The sequence below is a fragment of the Pectinophora gossypiella genome, chromosome 16 (genome assembly GCF_024362695.1).
Source record: "Pectinophora gossypiella chromosome 16, ilPecGoss1.1, whole genome shotgun sequence".
In the NCBI taxonomy this organism is placed as follows: Eukaryota; Metazoa; Arthropoda; class Insecta; order Lepidoptera; family Gelechiidae; genus Pectinophora; species Pectinophora gossypiella.
The window spans coordinates 3,338,549-3,359,763 of NC_065419.1; the positions used below are offsets into that span (position 1 = coordinate 3,338,549).

Sequence of the window (21,215 nt, forward strand, 5' to 3'; positions counted from 1 at the left end):
ATGGAATCAGGTATTTCAAAAGTGGCCAATTGGCTACAAATGAATCTGTTGACGTTAAATGCCTCCAAAACGAAGGTTTTGTGTTTTCACAAAACCAAAGCTTCGGAGCCAAAAAAGTCGCTAGACTTAAAAATTCATCAGTGTAACGCCCAGTTGATAAATGGGACGCGTAATTGTAGTTGCAGTATCATACACAGAACTTGTAATATCAAGTACCTCGGGGTGGTGATCGATGAAAAGCTTTCGTTTTATGATCATATTGCCAAAACTTCAGATAGACTAAGAAGACTTATCCATATTATGCGTCTTCTGCGGACAGCTGCTCCCAGGAAGCTCCTCTTTACAGTTTACACCGCTCTTTGTGAGTCAATAATCACATATTGTATCTCAGTCTGGGGGGGTTCCGCTTGTTCTGAACTTCTCTACCTTGAAAGAGCTCAGCGTTCGATACTAAAAGTCATGCTTAAGAAACGATTCATGTTCCCTACCGATTTACTATTTAAAGAATGTGAAGTATTGAGTATTCGGAAATTATTTATTTTTAAGGCGATGTTAAAGACGCACAGGCGTGTTATAAGATGCAATGAGTACCCTCTGCTCCTGGACAAAAGAGTATTTATTATCCCTGTCCCATCAGTTAACACTAGTTTTGCTAGGAGATTTCCTAATTTTTTGCACCCATTCATATATAACAAGGTAAATAAAATTTGTTGTATTTCTAAATGTAAAATCCTTCAGGCACACGCATTGCTAAAGAATTGGCTACAGTCCTTAACCTATGAAGAAACAGAGGAGGTTCTAAAAATTGTTACTTGAATAATACAGATAACTTTGATTCTGGCTCAAACATACACCTTCTCTCTCTCACACTCACACACACATACACACTCACATACCCATATCCTCACTTACCCTCACTCACTCACAGACTTACTTCATCACATGTTTACTTATTCCTTTAAATTTCTATTATGATCTCATAATTAATTAGCGATCTCTTAATTGTAAGGCTTTGTTATTCGTAATTGTAGTTTTGTTTAACATTTAAATTTTATTTTTTCAACATTTCTAGTTACTTTCGTTCTAAGTAGAGTCTTACAGAGTGTATTTTATCTTTTGTTACCTTTTTTGTTTTTTAATTATATTTTGTTCATTTCAAGTTAGTTTTAACGTTTTCAGTAGTTCTCCATCTTTTGTCCTAAACGGAGACTTAGATAGTATGTACTGTTGTTTATAAACGTATTGAACATGATTCTTACGATACAGGCTTTGCCTAGTGTAAGAATCATAGATATTGCCTCTGAAAAACGTAAACTCAGTAAAAATTGTAAACTTACACTAAAAATGTAATGCTGATTTTGTAAAAATTGTACCTTTTTTTTTTTTCTGAATAAATATTATAAAAAAAAAAAAAAAAAAAAAAAAAAAAAAAAAAAAAAAAATTGTGGCAGGCTAATTGTGTGCTCAAAGACAATCAATGCCTTCACTTCACTTGTCTATCCATTCGTATTATTTGATGATTTGTAATAAATACCTACATAAAACAAGGGGGAAAACCTGTTTGCCCAGTCATTACATTAATATTCTAAGGTCTATAAAAGGTGTGCTCCTAATGACTAGTGCAATTTATTTTAAAGAATAATATAAAGCAATGAATATCATATATAAATTGGTTTCTCAAGAGCAAAAACCGTCACAATACAGTTGGACAAGAACGAAAATGACGTCATCCCAATAATATAGCTAATCCCACACAAAACAGTGATAAAACACGCGCCAAATGTACCAGGAAAACAAAACAACGTTGCGAATGGCCTACATAGCGCGCATTATGAGTGCACTCGGTAATAATATACTTTCATGCATACGACACGGTGCACGACAATACGCAGTGCACCGCTGCCGTCGCGGCACTCGCTGCAGCCGACAGGCATGTAATACAGCTTTCTAAGCAGCACATCACCAGGGTAACAGCAGTTTTCATCATCACAATAAGTACCCAAGTGCCACCTCCTCAGGATCTTCGCGAATCTCCGAAGGCCGAGTGGGCTACGCGTGCCGTAAGCCGCTTCGCTAATCTTATTCAACACGTGTAAAAACTAACGCTACCTTTATAATCAGCTCGATCTCCGGCACGTCCCCGTTCGTTGTTCCATTCTCTGCGATTTCATCCGACATCGTGAACTCCAAAAATCACAAAATCTAATCAAAAGTAGACGTTTTACGCACAAATTCACACAACCGTCACTATTCCAAAACACCGTAAGACTGACTTACTTCACTTCAAACTGTCGTTGGTTGCTTGCGTCATCCAAAGCTAACTTCCAAGTGTGTTCTAGTAGTATTGAAAACTATATGACAGCAAGATAGCTTTATACGATTATAGTGTAGAACGAAAGAGATAGGAGAACCTATTAGTTCATGTAGTTACTAATGTTGGGACTTTTTTATCTGTATTTTAAGTCATTCGTTCTTTTGGTGTTGCCAAAAACGAAAATTACAGCTTATTTATGATTTTTTTTTATTACATGAATACCGTACTGCTTATCGCTCTCTTTCGCTTTCTGTTTCCAATGCAATTAATAATAGGTACAATTTCATTAAGTATTTTTGATATTGTAAAACAAGAACGGAGATCGGCCAAGAAATTAGAAAGAGAAATCTGTCATAAAATGTTTCATTTAGACTCCACCCGAAACTTTAATATCGGTTTCGGTTACTTTTTTCAGATATCGGACAGTTTCGGAGCTCTGTCGTAACATCCCTTGTTTAAACATTTTTAACTTACTTTGTAGTTTTTTGATACTTATAATATGGCTACACTACTCGCTCAATACTTCGTTCATTATATTCATTCATTCATTGACAAACGTCAAAACGTGTGAATAAATGCGAGTTGTTTATTCTATTTTTCTATCACGAATTTGAGGTCTTTGCGAATTTGAGTAATTGTAATAAATTGAGGTTAAAATGAGTGCAACCGATGTAGAAGCTTCGACTTCGGCGCCTAAGGAAATGAGTTTTGCAGAAAAACAAGCGGAACGCATGAAAAGATTGCGACAGTTGCATTCTGCGCGTAACGAGGCTAGAACGCACAATCATCAGGAAGTTGTGGCAGAGGAAGCCAGAAACAAGCTTCCTACGAACTACGAAGCCAAGCGACGACAAGCGGAGTGGCTGCTTGAGGACCAGAAGAAACGAGAAGAGGCCGAAGCCGAAGGTAAAAGTTATGATAGAGTAAAAATGCTGAACATTTCTGCGACGGAAGCAGAGAGACTCGAACGTAAGAAAAAGAAGAAAAATCCTGATCAAGGCTTCTCTACATACGAACAAGCGACCGTTCGACAGTACAACAGACTAGTCAAGAACATGCCAGCAGCAGACATGAATCAGTACGAGAAACAGAAGGAAAAATATGGTGACGCTTTCTATGGCGGTCCTAACGTTATCATTCATGGTATGCATGAGGACAGGAAAGAGGCAGTAGACAAAATGGTGAATGATTTGGAAGGACAGATTGCTAAACGAGCGAAGTACTCTCGCAGACGTACCCACAATGACGATGCGGATATTGACTACATCAACGAACGGAATGCCAAGTTCAACAAGAAGTTGGAAAGGTTTTACGGAGAACACACAGCTGAGATCAAACAGAATTTGGAACGTGGTACTGCTATATAGATCTTGTTGTATAAAATATATAGGTTTACTTTGTAAATATAGTAGATGAATAAGGTAGTAGGTACTTAAAATGTTCATAAATTGCATTTCACATTTTATTTTAAAAAATTGTGACATTACAAAAGTAGCATCTTTGTCAATGCATTTTTTTTGTAAGTCATTAACTAATACATACTATCAAACATCATTTGTTAATTATTTCTGGCTGTATAAATTAGTTAATTAGGAACAAAATTGGATTTTGTAAGTGTCTACATAAGAAATATAAATATTATAAGGTAAAACTTTATTATGTATGGTACCTTAAATGTTCTAATAAATCATGTAGGTATGTTCAATTAATATATTCACCTAGCCAGAATTTTTATGTTTGATTCTATAAATACAAAAATGTTTAACATCAATAAATGTTTAGGAAGTAATCAGATATAAAGTGAAACAAATCAATAAACAAATTTCAATAACAAGTTTATTTCGATAAATGTGTTGATTAAATAAAAATAAGTACATATTTTAGAAAGTTTATACTTTTAAAAGCGTCTATATAATGTTTCACAAACATTACAAAATATTTATCAACCTGTGCAAGAACTGTTTCTTAAATAATATAGGGTCGCATTTGACCACAATTTCACCTGATGGTACAATACAATAAAATGGTTGATTTTTATACAAAACAGTCTTTCATAACTCTTATTTTGTTGTACAAACATGGCTGTCTCAAAATATCCAAAACATTTTCTATTAACCTGTCATTCTAAGAGCATATCATAATATATTCATTTTTATTTTATTTCCGTTACTTGCACAGTTTTATACTGAACATAAGCGGTGGAAGGGTGATTGAAATTAAATATTTTTCAGAATTTATCTTATTTGTATCCCTCTCAGCCATCATACTACTGGGCTTACATAACTAGTTTCTTAAATTCAGCTCCAGAAAGATGATAGAGGGAGTATTTATGTAAAAAGTTTAAACATTTTGATAATTCATAGCTTAAAACCTTAAACTTGAATTTGTGACAGCAATTTTTGTGATTATTGTTCAGTGACCCTTGTTTATACCCATCGCAATATAGGTAATAATCAGATAATCTTATTAATATAGCCTGAAACGAAGTGTAAAAGAGAAAGGTAGAGACTTTACTACAGTCCTTTGAGGGTTGGGCCTCTGCCCAACAGGTACTCATACCTGTTTATAGAACATCAGGCTACAGGTAGAGATCTAGGAGTTTACTAATGGCTCCATCAATAAAAATGGCCCCCAATTAAGGCAAAAGGTAATAATTCAAATTGGGTAACTGAGAGCTGCTTACTTTGATATAATAGCTCAATAGTAGCTGCTTGCTTACCACATATTTTGCCTCCTTTTTAAATCAATGGCATAGTTTTCCAAAAGATTTTTTTTCATAGTATCTAGAGCTTTCCAAAAGGTGTTTTATAGTATCAATTATTAGATAAGTTACTCTTATCCCCATTCTGTCCAGTATGAAAAGGACCTATAGCTTTATGGGTATATATTTTAGCAACTAGCATTTATCAAAAAGGTAAAATATTTTTCATATTACTACGCTACATTTCGATTTCAGGCTACACTGCATTATATAAACTCGTAATAATAATATATACAATATGTGAGCACAAGTTTTTACGTTTAAAATATTATATAGAAAGAAATGCTTATTACTTATACACAATAAAATCTGAAGTTCGGAGCATCGACTAGAAATCACAGTGTTTCGTTATTTTACATTCTGATTTAACTTCTATCTAATTTCGTCTACTTCGTTAAGGGTATTTAAAGATTCTTAGAGACCTTGTGCACTAAGTTTATGCCATAAGTAAGAAATTATATATGGACCTACTAACAAAGGAGTCTTGGGGAGACAATAATACAATATAGGCATACTTATTACAAATTTTATAAGTAAACATAGTTTAAAACTTAAGTACCTGTTCGCCACAATTTTTTTACATTGCCAAAAAGAGCTTAAAATATAGGAACATCCGCCCCAGCCTCAGCCTACCCCTTCAGCAGCGTACAGTAAGCACACCCACTTCTCGCAGATTATGTTCAAGTCCCATGTAATAGAGGGCGATTTCCTTTACACGTCTAAATAAGTGTAACATAATTTCTATTACATCTTAAGTGCACAAGGTCTGTTTTAAATGTACAATCCAAGCACTGATGCTCAGTATCAAAAGTTTAAAAGTACTTTTATGTGTACAGTCATGAGCAATATAATGTACCCACTTTAGGACTCTGTCGCACTAACATATTTGACATTTAGTGAGACTTACAGTTAAATTTGTCAAAAAAGTTAATGTGACATGGTACCAAAGTGTATACATATTAATGCTCGTGACCGTACATACAACATGGTGGAAATTAACATGTGCCGATCAAGATAAGTCTTTATGAATCAGCTCGATCACTTATCATTTTAGTATGAAGATTTTAATGATAATAATTATGTTCATCAGAATATAATTACAGGCAAAGCTGAAAAATCATCACGCGAAATGGATTTGCTTTAAATATGTAATTTTGATTTGAAGCAAGTTAACACAGAGTGTTGATATGTGATGGAGAAAATATTTTACACTTCTTAAAGGTCAAAGAAAATCGAAACCCCACGCAAGATTGTTTCGTAAAGATCATCCGAAACTGAAAACCTACGAGCATAAAGAATAAAAATAAAAGTTATTTTACAGTGCGTATTATAACGGTTTTCTTTTTCAAATTATTAATATTATTGTTCCTTATTTAAAATTTAATTAAACTCGGACATGTTTTCACATTCGGAGGTGTTTCGATTTATTTAATGTGAGGGAAACCACTGTATTATTTTTCCCTAAAAAGTAGCATGGAGAATGCTACACCGAAAAGACCGTGGCTCTTAAATCAGTGATCTGATGACCTACTTATATATAATTTCACTGCTCATCTCACATATAATTATAATGATGACGTTTTTCAATAAAATATCAAGCCCTCTTTGTTTTTGGAATACCAACAGCGGTTTCGTTTACTAAACGGTTCACTTAATGAATGATAAAAAAAACTAAACATTTACCGTTTTAGATACAGCATTATTTATATTGATACTAATACAGATAATATGTATGAAGTCTAACTTTTTATATTCTCAGTCGTACTATTAACACTCCCTGTTAACTTGCCAAACTCTATTTCAATGCCATTTAAATACCAGTACAGTCACCAACGACTGTGGCATTCGCTACGGAGGAACTTTTATTAATACGACTTTCCGAAAATATTTGTCTCCTTTTTAAAGTCGTAGAACACAAAGTTCCTATAGTGCGCAAAAGCATGAAATAGGCATGGTTGTTCATTTTAGATATACAATAACCTTCTTCTTTTTTTGAGGTCGGTTAAAAAGCGATCTTATTTATTTGTTGTGACACAACGGTAAAAAATAGAATATTCTGAAACGATTTGCAATCGGATTATTATAAAAAAGTTTGCTTGGGTAGTCAACATTTAAGACTTAAAGTAGTTAAATGTCGCTTGAAACATTTAACTTTTAAAATGATCTAATATTGCAACATTATAATATTAAAAAAAAATCATTGATCGACGTTGATACACGTCATAATAGTAACATAAATAAAATACAGCATAAATACACTCATGTATACATCTTCCCTATCCACCTTAAGTGCAGCAGCGTTACAATAAAAACAACGATGTATCCGCATTTGGCACTCAGAGAGAATAGGAAAAGTGAAACAAATGAAAAACAACCAAAAATTATTAAAACAACAGGCTTTGGAATGTGACAAATCAAAAATACTTTTGTAACTTAAAATCAGACTTAAATTACCAAATGCGAATATCACAGATCAATTGATATTTTGTACTACTGCACTTAAGATAGAGTCGATATACGTCGGCCCCGAGGCTCGACTCGGCTGCCTCATAAAACCCACGAGCGGACAATTTCTGAAAATGAAAAATTATGTTTTTTAATGCCAATTTGTTTGTGCCAATCGTTTGCGCTCGACTCTTAAAACGTGCCCCATGTTGGGCGCCATTTGTTCTCGAGGCTGTTTCGGTATTTCCCCTCTGTCATTTCGTCTCCCAATATGAATGTCATCCCGGTTGAATCTTATCTTCGAGTTGAGATTCCCGGTATGTATCAAATGATATGTATATACTTACTCCGCCGGCCCGGCATCAACCGCACTGTTATCCCGTCTGGTGCCCGCACTGTGTGAAAATTAATCATTAATCTTGGGACAAACAGATACTTATACTCACTTACATATTATTCAATTAACTAAATTACTATGTTTGTCTATATCTTTAATCTTTAAGAATGTAATGGCCCCGATTCCTGCAGACGCATCCTAATTTTAAGTGATACCTGTCATTTTCTTCAAGAAAGGTACGGATGATTGACAACTGTTAATTTTAGAATGAATAAACAACCCGGGCGAATCAAATAAGCATCTCGCTCATATGCAACGCGTTTGACGTGTGCTGTCATATTAATTCCGCCGGATTATGGGCCAATATGAAATTTGACGTGTGTTCCATAAATTTTATGTCTATCGATTAACCGTCCCTTTTTTTCAGCGCATAAAAAAAACAGGTATGACTTAAATTTATTTAATTTTAAAGTTTTAAAACCGAATAAATAAAGATTTTATAAATGTATTGAGTTGAGCTTAAAAAGTATAATAAAGTTTTTTTTTTAAATGTCAGGAGGCAGGAGGCGTAGAATAAGGAATAGTGCTACGTATACAACGGCAACATTCCGCTCCCCACCAGCGACTGAGCTAGGTTTACCTCACCCCCTCGAACAAGTTTAGACTTGAATCGTATGGCGTCAGACGTCACACACACATATGCGCGTGTACTATAACGTCAATGTGTGGTGTCTGTGTGTCCGGGGTGTGCCGGAGGGTTAATTTGGATAAACTTGCATTACTTACTTATTAAACACGTATTTTATAACGATGTCTCATTAAGTTTTTGTAGGTAAAGTGTACAGGGGTAGAGTCACGCACAAAATAAAATACCACTGCATTCACACAACAACTGTTAGATATTAAAAAATAAACAAAATATACACTTACCTTACAATTGGAGCGGTTACAGTAAAAGAATATTATATGAATATTGGAACTCTTTAGTTAAGATTAACATATGAGGTTACTTGTGTTTACCAGCCAGTTCTGTTTGCATAATTTTCTATCTATTTATTCATTTATGCTCTATAGTCGACTCTCACTTACACCCTGTACTGTATTTTTTTATAATACATTTGTTTTTATTAAATAACACCAAACAATATTTCTAATAAACAATTTATTTATCCTCTGATATACATAAAAATTCAATCCATAAATCACAAATTCAATTAATTTACGCCTATTCACTTAATAAATCTCATGTTTTGTGAAATCACAAATAAATTCTGGCATTAAGACGTAACTGTGTGAAATTGTGCTACAAAGTTTCCCTTTTGTGCGCCTATTTTAAAACTGTGGTATAAAATCTGACTTCTAAATTCTCCAGCGTTAGTAGGTATCCTTAACGATAAGTAAATAAATAATCGGTGACTTTTGTGACGCGAATGCTCAGGGGTGAAGTGTGTTTACGATTCTCAAAAGCAGTGCCACAAATATTTGCACGTGTCTATGCACTAGTAGGTTAGACTCAGAGATACCACTAAATTCGACTTTATGAGTTTGAATTCACGCTTGCATCATATATAATTGATATCACGTGCTTTTGAGAATCTGTGCCCAGTTACGCCCAGTACTCGCCTTCACTTACTACCCACACTCTCGACTATACGTCTCTGCCTTCCCCTTCGGAGATACAGGCGTGATGTTACATTATGGAAATACATTTCATTTATGATGTTACATTATGAATAGCTATAAGTTAGGGGTCGTTCATTTGCCATTGAAGTTTTTAGCAACTTTTTGTGTGCCCCTTACAAACTACCCCGCCTACAAAAATCTCAGGTTCAATCAAGAAAATATCTACACTTACATAAGCTCACGACTATGTCCCAATTGGGGTAGTCAGAGGTACATCTATCGCAAGATGAACTAAGCCTCACTTCACCGAGCTTCTGTTAGACCAACATGATAGGTGGAGTAGGTTGGTCGAGAAAACTGCACTTAAGATAAATTAGTAACTCATTAGTGCAAGTCCGTTACCAGGGATCCAACCGGTACTCCAAGTTTGAGAAGCAAGCCGGTGAACCACAGGACCACAGTGACTAACTTGGTAATAATTTGCGAATCACTTTTGTAATTTTATAAATCAACCCTTCAGATTCAAGATCACAAAAATGCACCGTATTATTTGGGCTTAAAAGGCCCACGCATTTAAAATACAGACAACAAATATTAATAAATAGTTAAAACAAATTCTAGGAAGGCAGAAGAATATCCTATCACAGTTAAATTCGATAAAATTACGATAACGTATAAAAATATGTATTACAAATGTATTAAGACACAAATTTTCAATGAAGACAAAAACTGTCTATTTCTCCCATCATATGTCGCTACTGTTGAGTGTTCTTAAATTTTGACAGTTCCCCATTTGAGTAAACAAACATATTATTATTGTTTTGATTATATTTTCACACTATAACCCTTTGCGTAGCGTTTAACTGCAAAATCAGTTTTATATTTATTCCCTAAAGATCGGAAAGAAGAAAACTTAAAAAAAACTAATTTTCAAACAAAACTGCTTCTTTCCAACTGATGGCTTTTCTTTTCGTAACTCAACCTTCAGACGGGATACACTCCACGTTAGTTCACATCTTATAGTAATTTTATCACAAATTTTAAGCTGGACAGTATGGAGAACTGTCAAAATGAATAGGAACACTCAACAGTGCTGCCGCCTACATTTGAGCTTCTAGTGTTTATCCTCATTACTTATGTAAATTTTGGTCAACAGTAACGCCATTATTTTTAATTATTAAGTACCTTCCCCCTCCGGTTGATTGAGGGGAGGCCTGTGCCCAGCAGTGGGACGTACATAGGCTGTTTATATATAAGTATCTACCAATCATAGCTACCGAATTTTTTCGAAATTTTAATTGCCAATTTATAACGTGTAGTATAGTGCAATAGCACAAAATATATTAATTTACACTAAATTCCGGGATTTGATATGTTATTTTTAAGAAATACTTCATTAATATGAGCAATTCATAGATTTGAGCAAACGCTAAATGATTTGATTTTATTTATTAATTATATGTCTGACTCTTAATTCGATGCAAAAAGAGATATATTTCATTAAGTGTTGCCCGTGACTTAGACCGCGTACACTTGGGATATCGCAGTAAGCACAAGTGTATTTCCACATAATAAAGTACAGCAATTTGCTCCTTTAACGTAGTTATTAATAAATACGAAAATTTATGAGCAGGGTAGTCAAAAAGCCGACCCTGTATATGAAAAATATCATAATGAAACAAACTCACTTAGTATTCTCAATTTTAAAGCAATCCTGAGTTAGCTCACGATTTCTTTCCTATCATTATACCATATCATATCACATAATGAATGTCAAACTTATTTGCATCGAATTGGAAGCTGCTACTATACCTACTTGGGGATGTTAAAAACCGTACTAAATTTATCTTAACAAGTTTTAAGTGGAAAAACCGTGAAAAACTGTAAAAAAAGTAAAAACCTCATTTAAAATTTTAACAGGAATGATATCTTATAATCCTGAATTATTGTACAAACATTAAAGTGCACATTTTTTAACAACTTCTTTACAAAAGTGGCAGAATTCCGAATAGGCGATATATATTATTTGGCAAGGCGTATAAGTAGTCTTTCCGTGAGATCTAGTGATGTCTCGTTTACAACAAGTGATGTGGACTCAGCCTAACTAAAGCGAAATAATAAATACTTTCTATCTATAAAAACTTTTAACAAACTACCTAAACATATCATTAAAATATTTTACAAAACATATTGACAGTTATCTCGTAATTTTAAAAACAGAACCGTATTATAGTTTAAACCACTTCTTACTTCGCGATAAACTATCTTCATAAACACCAATGGTAGGTACAGTCAGAAGCAAATAGTTAGTGACAGTCAAGGTATACATATAGTTAGCAACATCCAGAATATCCGATAATTAAGGACGTTCAAGGTGGCCTACATTTTAAGTGACGTATATTCTAAGTGACCAAAAACATCGGCACAACCTGCGTGTTCAAAAGGTGTCAAATAGTTCGGCTCAATTATATCGTCGGAAATATGAAAACACTCACTGCACCAATGGTATCCAAGCAGTCAAGACGTTCAAAAATATGTGGACGATTAGGTTGTTGCCAACTTTTTGAGTGCTGATGTTTTTGGTCACTTAGAATGTTACTATCTATACGGCCACTTTGAACGTCGCTAATTATTGGACATTCTGGATGTTGCTAACTATAGGTATATCTTGACTGTCACTATTTGCTTGTGACTGTAAATAAAAATATTTTCACTTATAATTTGAATTTAATTTCAAGCCTCATTGAACTAAATAGCTGCAGTCCTGCGACAGCCAACTATACTCTTATAACCTACAATAACTGTCAATAAACATTACAACAAATGGGTAAAAAGGTTAAATCCAGTCAAATATAAACACATGCAAAAGTCCATTTGAACACAAAACCGTGACTATGCGTTCAAACAACAAAGTACAACAATAAACCTGAAAATGTGAAGATAATTCCAATAACTAACAAAATATACATGATTAATACTAAATAGTCCTTTATATATACAAACAGTCATTAGAAATATGGGCTATTTAGGTTATAAAAGTCCATAGAATAATCACATAAAAAATGTCTTAGAATTTCAATAGCCCATTAAGTCCGTTTAAGACGTGGAATTGTCTCCATAAATAATCAAAACGATTAGTTCATGCCATGCGTGTTAACGGTTCAAACAACACTTCACAACACTGTAAAACCGGGTATCACTGCACATAATCAAACTAGCAGTTTAATTTGCGTAAGGCGCAGATGTCTTCTAGGAGGTTGTTGACCTCTAGTTGGGTTTGTTCTGGGTTTTGGGGTCTGCGGTTCCTGTCCCGGAAGGATCCGAAGCCCGAGTCGTGCGTGCGCGCCGGGGACGTACCTACGAATATCCGCGGCATGTCGCACTCCTCGCACTTGTCAAGCAGCGGGTGGTTGCGGAAGGTACACATGTGGCACTGCCACGACGCCGGCGGACGCTGCCCCGTGTAGATATTGCTGTAGAAGTTTCCAGAGTCGTCTTGCTCTGCAAAATGAGAAAATAGAATATATTTATTTGCTTCAAACATAGTAATTTATTTATTTATTTCTAAAAAAGGTACATACAACATTACAGTGTAATCCAATGCTCTGTATGACGAGAAAAAAAGACAATATAAAAACTAATATAACACAAAAAATAAACAATGAATGAAAAAAGAAACAAAAAGAAAAATAAGACTATGAACATGAAAAACAATAAAAAAATAAAAATCTATGAGTAGGGTTGCTAGACCCTAAAATACAAAGGCCGGACATATTGGCCTTCTTCTTCTTCTATCGTGTGGGTTGTGAAGCGGATTACCAACCTCATCAGCCCTGGTGTCAAGGGTTACTATTGAGCCGCCAAAGGCCCCTGACATGGCTCATGTAACGACTACTTACTTATATCAGTAAGTAGCAACCGGGACCAACGGCTTAACGTGCCTTTCGGACAATCAGGTGATCAGCCTGTAATGTCCTATAACCAAACTAGGGATCACAAACTGATTTTTGTGATATGTCCCCACCGGGATTTGAACCCGGGACCTCCGGATCGTGAGCCCAACGCTCAAAACACTGGACCACGGAGGCCGTTATGATTGGCCTAAAAGTCGGACATGTTTTTTTAATAGCCAAACATACTGTTTTTACAGCTGGGCCGATGAAATAAAGTATGTGTAGTCACATGCAGTTCGCTCTCCGCACGCCTGTACTCTAAGCCTAACAAAAACCTAACACGCAAATATTTGTCCGGACACGACCGCAAACGGCCCAACATGTCCGGCTTAAAGCCAAACTTGGCAACCCTATCCATGGACTCTAATACTGAATTTCGAAGTTTGAAAATTGGGCTTAATGAACACATCAATCTAGGGATTTTTATTTCATGGTCTCTCATACATCGTAATTTCGTTCATCGCTACAGTGTACTTTCGAACAAACGTACATTGTACTCGTATACTTCCGATCCCACATACATCGGAATTTCGTACTTCGCTATAGTGTATGTTCGAACTGACGTACATCGAAATCGTATATTTGTGAACTTACATAGAATACATAGATCGGGATTTCAAACTTCGAAATTCAGTATTAGGGTGGTATTAATAAACTAATCTCAGCTTCGAGACTGCCCTTAAGATCATGTCAATGTGACAGTTCTCATATAAAAACAGAGACTTGAGCATGATCTTGAGGGCAGTCTCAGCTGAGATTCGTTTATTAATACCACCTTTAGAGTCCTATCCATGAGTATACATTCAGTACCCAGACCCAGAGTAAACCTGAAGAAAATAGAAAGGATTTATAATATTTTTTATTATTTGTAGGTTCTCTAGACCTTCAAGTTGTGGGAAAAAGGTGCAGAGCTCATTTAGCTTAGTTTATCTACGACAAAAATAATAATTTCGATCACCGAAGGGCATGGTTACACTTACGCCGTCAATTGTCGCCGAGTTAGGGTCCCAACGCCCTTAAGGAATTAGTTCTTCCTTCTCTATGTCATAAAAGAAGGAATAACACTGCGATGTTACGGATGGTGAACCACGCACGCGACAATATCCGTAATTTGGACACTGCCTCAATTTAGGAATCAATTCTTTGAGTAGGTTTTTAGTTTTTTCAACCACTAACCATTAAAGGTATTAAAAAACACGTAACGAACGTGACACTAAAATAACTTAATTCGTTCCTTTTTTAAATAAATGTACGAAAATTCGTGACTAATAAACGCTGCGATAATATCCCCAAGTACAATTGTACTTACATCAGTAAGAAGTAACCAGGACCAACGGCCTTCTGAAGCACAGATTATATTAATTTCGGACAATCAGGTAATCAGCCTGTAATATCCTAGCCAAATTAGGGTACGTACAGTAATTTTTGTGATATGTCCGCACTGGGACCAAGATCTCCGGATCGTGAGCCCAACGCTCAACTAATGGACCACGGAGACTATAATATTGAACATCATCACCAGCCGTACGACGCCCACTGCTGGGCATAGGCCTCCCCAAAGGATCTCCACGACGATCGGTCCTGCGCTGCCCGCATCCAGCGGCTTCCCGCGACCAATAATAATATTGAACAGTACTATCTTATTTTTAACATATATTTCACCTGAGACATGTATTTTCAACAGAAAATATTACCTGAACTAAAATAAGTTATAAATATTACGTTAAAATCAGGGACTTCCCAGGCTACGTTCCCCAAAAATAATACAGATGGCGCTGTCCAGATTTAATGTAATATTTACCTATTTATTTATAAATATAATGTAATGGCAGAAGCATACATAAAAATAATTGCTGCTACATATTTGGATCAGATTATGTAAATAATCATGTTGCTACCTATATTGCTTCTTTTTATTCTGATCAGAATCGCAATGGGTGGAAGATGTACTGGGCCTGAGTGTAACAAAAAGGGTCATTATTTATACTCCAAAATAAAGATGCATAATATGTCTTTTATCCATGGAATTAGAAGGTAAATCGAAGGCAATTTTTTACAACACCATATATTTTTTTGGGGAATGAAGCCTGGAAAGTCCCCCCAGTTAACGTTCCGAGAAAAATAAAATGATTTATGTTAATTATATAATTTTATGTTGCATTGGTCTCTAAGGGAACGTCTTTGGAGGAAAAACGATAGCGTGACACATCTTGTATGGTGTGCACGTGTGGTATAAATAAAAATATTTGTCCTTATCCATATAGCCTTATATATATAGATAGACATCTGCCATGTTTATCAAAACTTACAAGTCTACATGTTCACAAGCTACAAGTTACACAAGTGCGTGTAAATTACGTTTATCAAAAACTTGTAACATGTAATTTACATGTGTAGTTTTGATGAACATATTCTTGTAAAAATGATATTATGTATAATTTAACCCCTTGGCATACTATCTACCTGTAATCCCTTAATTCATATATTTTCTTCATAATTATATTTGCTTATTTTCTTATTTATTGTAAGCAAATCCCGACACTTTTTTGTTGGCACGATAGTTCAAAGTATTTATAAGCGTAACTTAGGTACTGGCAGAATATCAGTGTTGCTAAGAGTGGTATTTCTACTACCCTTCGCAACAACATCCTGAGTCAGTCCCATTTCCCTGGCAGTGTATTTTTGATTTGATACTTATCTCTTATCTTCTCTACTATTGTACTGCACTGTTTTGGGAATAAAGTTATTCTATTCTATTCTATATTTTTTACAAGATCTTGTAATACAGGGCTTGTAAGTTTTGATAAACAGAATACAGATTGCACAATATGTTACGCTTAATAGGACACGACGAATTTATTAAAAACATCGTTCAAGGGAAGCTACAAGGAAAGAGAGGAAGGGGAAGACCAAGGAGAGCTTACATGGAACAGATTAAAGAGAAGGTGAACGTCGTGTCTTGTAAGGAAGTAAAAGAATTGGTCTTTGATAGATAAGAATGGAGAATACTGCATCGACAAAAGCGTGGCTTTTAAATTAGTGATGAATATTTTCCAAATGGTTTGGCTAAACTGGTAGGTAGGTATAATATTATGATCGAGACAAAGTGAATGAGTCATCGCATTAACATATCGGTATTTTTGATAGCCTAATCGGTTAATAACTTTAAACATCTAACATTTTTTATTAAAAATCGATTTTTTTATTGATAAAAATGAACGTGGGTCGTTCTTCTTTTTTATCGACAATAAAAAGACATTTTCTCAATTTATCGGATTTAACATCTTTAAAATTATAACGGCATTAAATATTTTAAAACATCATATAAAGATGTGTCTGTAGAGGACCATTTAGAGGTTCTCTTTATCTTGGTAACATACTTTTCTTTGTAGACACATTCCAAAAAATATTGTGACAGAGTGGTCCTTTTCATCGGAGACAGCATTTTAATTTACCACTTTGTCACAGAATTTTGTGAAAAACAATCAAGCTTCTTTAAGGACTAATTGAGGAACCGATTAGTATTTTGCTTGTATTTTGAGTATAATAAGATAACTATATTTTTGGACAATGGAAACATGAAACAAAATTCTAAAACATAACTTATCAGAAGCAGAACGAAGGACAGATCATTGTCGATAAAAAAGAAGAACGACCCACGTAATACCTTAAACGCTAAGGAAGTTTGAAAAAACGCATTAAGGTTATTATTGAGCCACCAAAGGTCCCTGACATGGGTCATGTATCGATTAATCTCATCAACGGCTTAGCGTGCCTTCCGAAGTACTGATATCTTATTTTCGGACAAATGGGTGATCAGATTGTAATGTCCTAACCAAACTAGTAAGATCACAAAATTATTTTTGCGATATGCCTCACCAGGATTCGAACCCGGGATCTCTACAGATTCTATTCCTAGGAATAGCGACAACTTCAACAGCTACAAAGTCTGTGATGACTTGTGGCTCTGCCCACCCCAATAGGAATACGGGCGTGATTATAATGACGTATGTAAAAAGTACATACCAGCGCCACCCATCTCGAGCCTCTTAGCGAGCGTGTCACACTGATCTCTCAGCTTCTCCACGTAGTCGCGGAGTCTCTGCGCAGCCTGTGCAGGCGGCGGCGGCGCGGCCAGGATGTGTGTCTCCCTGGTGAGCTGCGCCAGCCGCGACCGCTCCTGCGCCAGCGCAGTCGCCAGTCGGCCCAGACGCTCCTTCTGGCGCTCGATGAGGGAACGTTCTGGAATGTATCGGAAATTTTCTTGGTTTAAAAAGTCTAAAGGGCGTGCACGTATGAAATGATTGATGAATGTGGAGGAAGGGAGAGAAGTGTGTCAGGTTCGAAGCAAATTGAATTTCATAGGCGGGGTACGCCTATTTACACGTGAGCTTATGTTTGTATAAGTATGTAAAAAGGTTATCACAACTTTGGATAAAATAAAAATGGTAACACAAAACACAACAACTCTTTCTTCAGCCGTGGCTTAGAGCGGCGAAGACTGTAAGTCGCCCATGACTCTGCTCACCCCACGACAAGGTTAAGGTACAAAGTCGAGTAACAGTGATAAAAATGCATGGTGACTTGTCAATTTGCCTGTCGCTTTTCCAGCCAAATAGTTAATGCCATTTGCGGCAAATCAACAATGACTCCGATTCCTACAGACACATCCTAATTTTATTTTAAGTTATACCTGTAATTTTCTTATCCGCCGAAAAGGACGGATGATTACAACTGTTAATTTTAAAATGAATGAATAACCCCGGCGAAAAAATAAGCATCTCTCTCATACCTATATCATATTCCTTATTCTATGCTCATACGCAACCCGTTTGACGTGTGCTGGCAACTTAATTCTGTGGGGTTATTAGCCAATATAAAAAATTAGAAGGGCATAACATGTTTATGAATCATGTTGCTTTTAGGTGTAGAATATGAATATTATGTATTGTTTATGTTGAGTAAAGATCCAGTTTTAAAATAAATTTATAGGTTGGTTGCAAGTCTCTTTCTGACCACTTGTGGCTCTGCCCAACCCATTAGTGATTGAAGGCGTGAGTTTATGAATGCGTTCTGTAATAGCACAACATCACGTTGTGTTTAGCTGTGGTTATATTATTTATAATTAAGAATATTATAAAACTAACACAAAACATTGAAGTATAAATGCCTAATGGAGTGGACAGGTTGACTCAGGCATTCATCATTGTGGTAATATTTTATTGTACGACATTACTAAGTGATTACTAAGTTATTGATGTTACTACTTAGTAGTACTTTGTAAATATATCAAACCGGTAATTTCTTGTAGTTTTCTTAGAAAAATCAATTACTTGATAAGTTAAGTTATCAATGGTAATGATATAGTCAGTAAAAATATAATGATAATGTCACAGAGAAATGAGATTCATACATGACTGCGATGCAAAATGAATGTTAGAGTTTGAATGAATGTTTAAATGCAAACCATTGATGGTTGAATTGTCAATTAGACAAACTTTCCATGATCAAAATGTCTTAATGCTGTAAGATTGCAAATCAACTAGCAAATTTACAAAGTTAGATAAAAATAGCATAGAAGAAGCATCTGAAAGAGTAGTCTAATTATTGTTTTATAGAAAACAGACTTGTTATTGACTATGTAAATATATTTTTTATGTTTGCTTACCATTCACTGATCCAGGAGGCTCAGGTGCAGTTCTTGTAGGTCTCGGAGACTCCAGTCTTGATGCCCTCTGGTTGGGAGGCGGAGGTGCCGCGCGACGCGGAGGCCGCGCCGTACTCGGGCTCACTGTCACCGTCACATGACCCTCAAACCCCCCCTCGTCATCCCTTGATTCTCTCACCGGACTTGCCATATTTGATGTAGGTGTACAAACAGTCAAATTCACAGATGTAATCGCCCTTGGACTATCATAATCTTCTAACCACGGATCATATCCACGACTATAGTCCATATGACAGTTGACATTCACAGAAAGATTCAGAGGGTACCCTCTCTCAGGTCGGTATTGTTGTTTCTCTTTTGACGATTGGGTTTCATGTTTAACTGGTGCTGGGGATATTGTTCTGCAAGGTTCAGCTGGAGGTTCTTTTAATGTTGGTTTAAATGCAATGTCTGGATTGGGCTTTATGAAGTTGAGTGTGTTAGGTCTTGTTGGTTTCTCTTGCTTTTCCTGAAGATCTTCTTTTGGTTGTTCCTCTTTCTTAACTTCTTTCACTTGTTCTTCTTTTTTAACTTCCTTTGGTAGTTCCTCTTTTTTTATTGTCTTCTTTTCTTTACCCTTTTCTAATCTTTCATGAAGGTTATATTTAATTTTACTACTCTTCAATATTTGGTAATTTGTGCTCTCAGGTAGTTCTGTAACACCCTCTTGTGATATACTCGGTTTATCCTCTTTTGTATTTTCATTTGTTAACTCTAGATCGCTTGGTGATTCCGCACTATATTTAGCATAACAATTATCAATGTTTATAACCGTAACAGGTGATGTATTGTTAGTTTTCCTTTCACTTTCATCACATTTGTGTTCAACAACATTCTGATTAGCATCTGTGTTTGGTTTCTTATCATCTTCATCTGTGTCAGTGCAGGTACTGATCACAGCAGTCTGTGGCTCTTGGCAAGTGGTGGAGATGACAGGAGTAGAGCAGGGAGCCTCGTGCTTGACTATGGGCTGGTTGCGGCACTTGCTCGGTGGGTTGAGCTTAAGCTCGTTGAGCTGGCGCGCGGCTGCCGAAGAGGATGCATGGTAGGCGTGCGTTAGGGAGGCCTTGGCTTCGCTGTGCAGGTGAGTCTCGCAGGCTTGCTTGTCGTGGCAGTATAGCTCGATCGTGTTCGATACCACATGATCAGGAACGCCGGGGAACTTCTGCTTCAGCTCGTGGAACAATTGCATAAGCGATATGTTAGTGCATGCACATGGCGAAGGGCTGGTCGCGCTTTCGGAGGGGGCAGACATCGCCGCCCATCCTCGCCGAGCCCCCCCCTGCCCGCGAACCGCGCCCGCACCCGGACACCACCCACAAACACCACTCACCGACAAAGGCGTACAAACATCTGTAAATAACGTATTGTCGATATCGTGACGTCACAATCCTTAAACCCACAATTCGCACAGTTACGTATACAAGCCCCGAGTTATGCGGCTGTTAATGTCCATGACTCGCTAATCTTGACGGTACACATGTGACGAAAAAGAACATAGAAAGGTACAAGGCTGAATTTTTATATCTTTTGTTATCATCATACCAAAGCTATTTTACGAGAAGTTGCAACATATAAGCAATACGACTGTGCACAAATATAAAACTTTCACTTCAAGTACTAGTTTAATACCTTATAATATAACACGATAAACACTTAAAAACCACAAAGGCAGTAATTATTGCACCCAAAAATAAATTACGAAAATCGCAGACTTGTCAGTCACAATCTGCCATTTTTACCATAGAGTTTGTGTTTGTTTTTATTATTAACTCGAGATTGTTCGGGTTTTGAAACTGTTCATTTTTCCGTGTTCTCGTTAAATCACCGGTTATTATATTTAATTTATTCTACTCCTATTAAAATTTTTCAACATTTGCTGTTGATTTGCTGTAAATAAAAAAAATATAGATGTGGGTTTTAGGCGGAAACGTGAACGACGTGGTTGCTTTCTTCATTGAATAATCTAAATAATTAATACGAAGTGGTGTTTTGTGGTTAATGATCGCATTAAGTTACTTGGAAAACATTCGCGACAATTTATTCTATCGAAATATTCAATAACTCGAAAATTA

General features: G+C 36.0%; 3 protein-coding genes across 6 annotated transcripts in view; 1 reads left to right on the forward strand and 2 right to left on the reverse strand.

The window, feature by feature from the left end:
• Positions 1–2,280, reverse strand: part of LOC126373945 (chloride intracellular channel exc-4) — a 103,926-nt gene extending 101,646 nt beyond the window's left edge. For 2 of the 3 annotated variants that reach the window (XM_050020323.1, XM_050020321.1), the window contains exon 1: positions 2,110–2,279. In XM_050020323.1, coding sequence (XP_049876280.1) covers positions 2,110–2,178 — 69 coding nt within the window. In that variant the 5' untranslated portion in view covers positions 2,179–2,279. Of the gene's footprint in view, positions 1–2,109 lie in introns of all 3 variants that reach the window. The other variant, XM_050020322.1, reaches the window with a different exon arrangement.
• A 603-nt stretch (positions 2,281–2,883) lies between these two features.
• Positions 2,884–3,868, forward strand: LOC126374018 (pre-mRNA-splicing factor Syf2). Its single transcript, XM_050020464.1, has one exon. It carries the CDS (start codon positions 2,971–2,973, stop codon positions 3,679–3,681), a length of 711 nt encoding a protein of 236 aa, XP_049876421.1. The 5' UTR covers positions 2,884–2,970; the 3' UTR covers positions 3,682–3,868.
• A 260-nt stretch (positions 3,869–4,128) lies between these two features.
• On the reverse strand, positions 4,129–20,895 carry LOC126373969 (uncharacterized). Of its 2 annotated transcripts, XM_050020376.1 has the most exons (5): positions 19,102–20,895; positions 17,460–17,675; positions 12,838–12,981; positions 7,868–7,915; positions 4,129–7,648 (listed from the first exon to the last, which is right to left on the reverse strand). In XM_050020376.1, the coding sequence occupies exons 1-5, from the start codon at positions 20,393–20,395 to the stop codon at positions 7,623–7,625; spliced, it is 1,728 nt and encodes a 575-aa protein (XP_049876333.1). In that variant the 5' UTR covers positions 20,396–20,895; the 3' UTR covers positions 4,129–7,622. The 2 variants fall into 2 exon arrangements, with proteins under 2 accessions (XP_049876333.1, XP_049876332.1); XM_050020375.1 differs by lacking the exons at positions 4,129–7,648; positions 7,868–7,915 and having other exon boundaries at positions 9,003–12,981; positions 19,102–20,493; positions 20,773–20,895.
• Between the last annotated feature and the right edge of the window lie 320 nt (positions 20,896–21,215).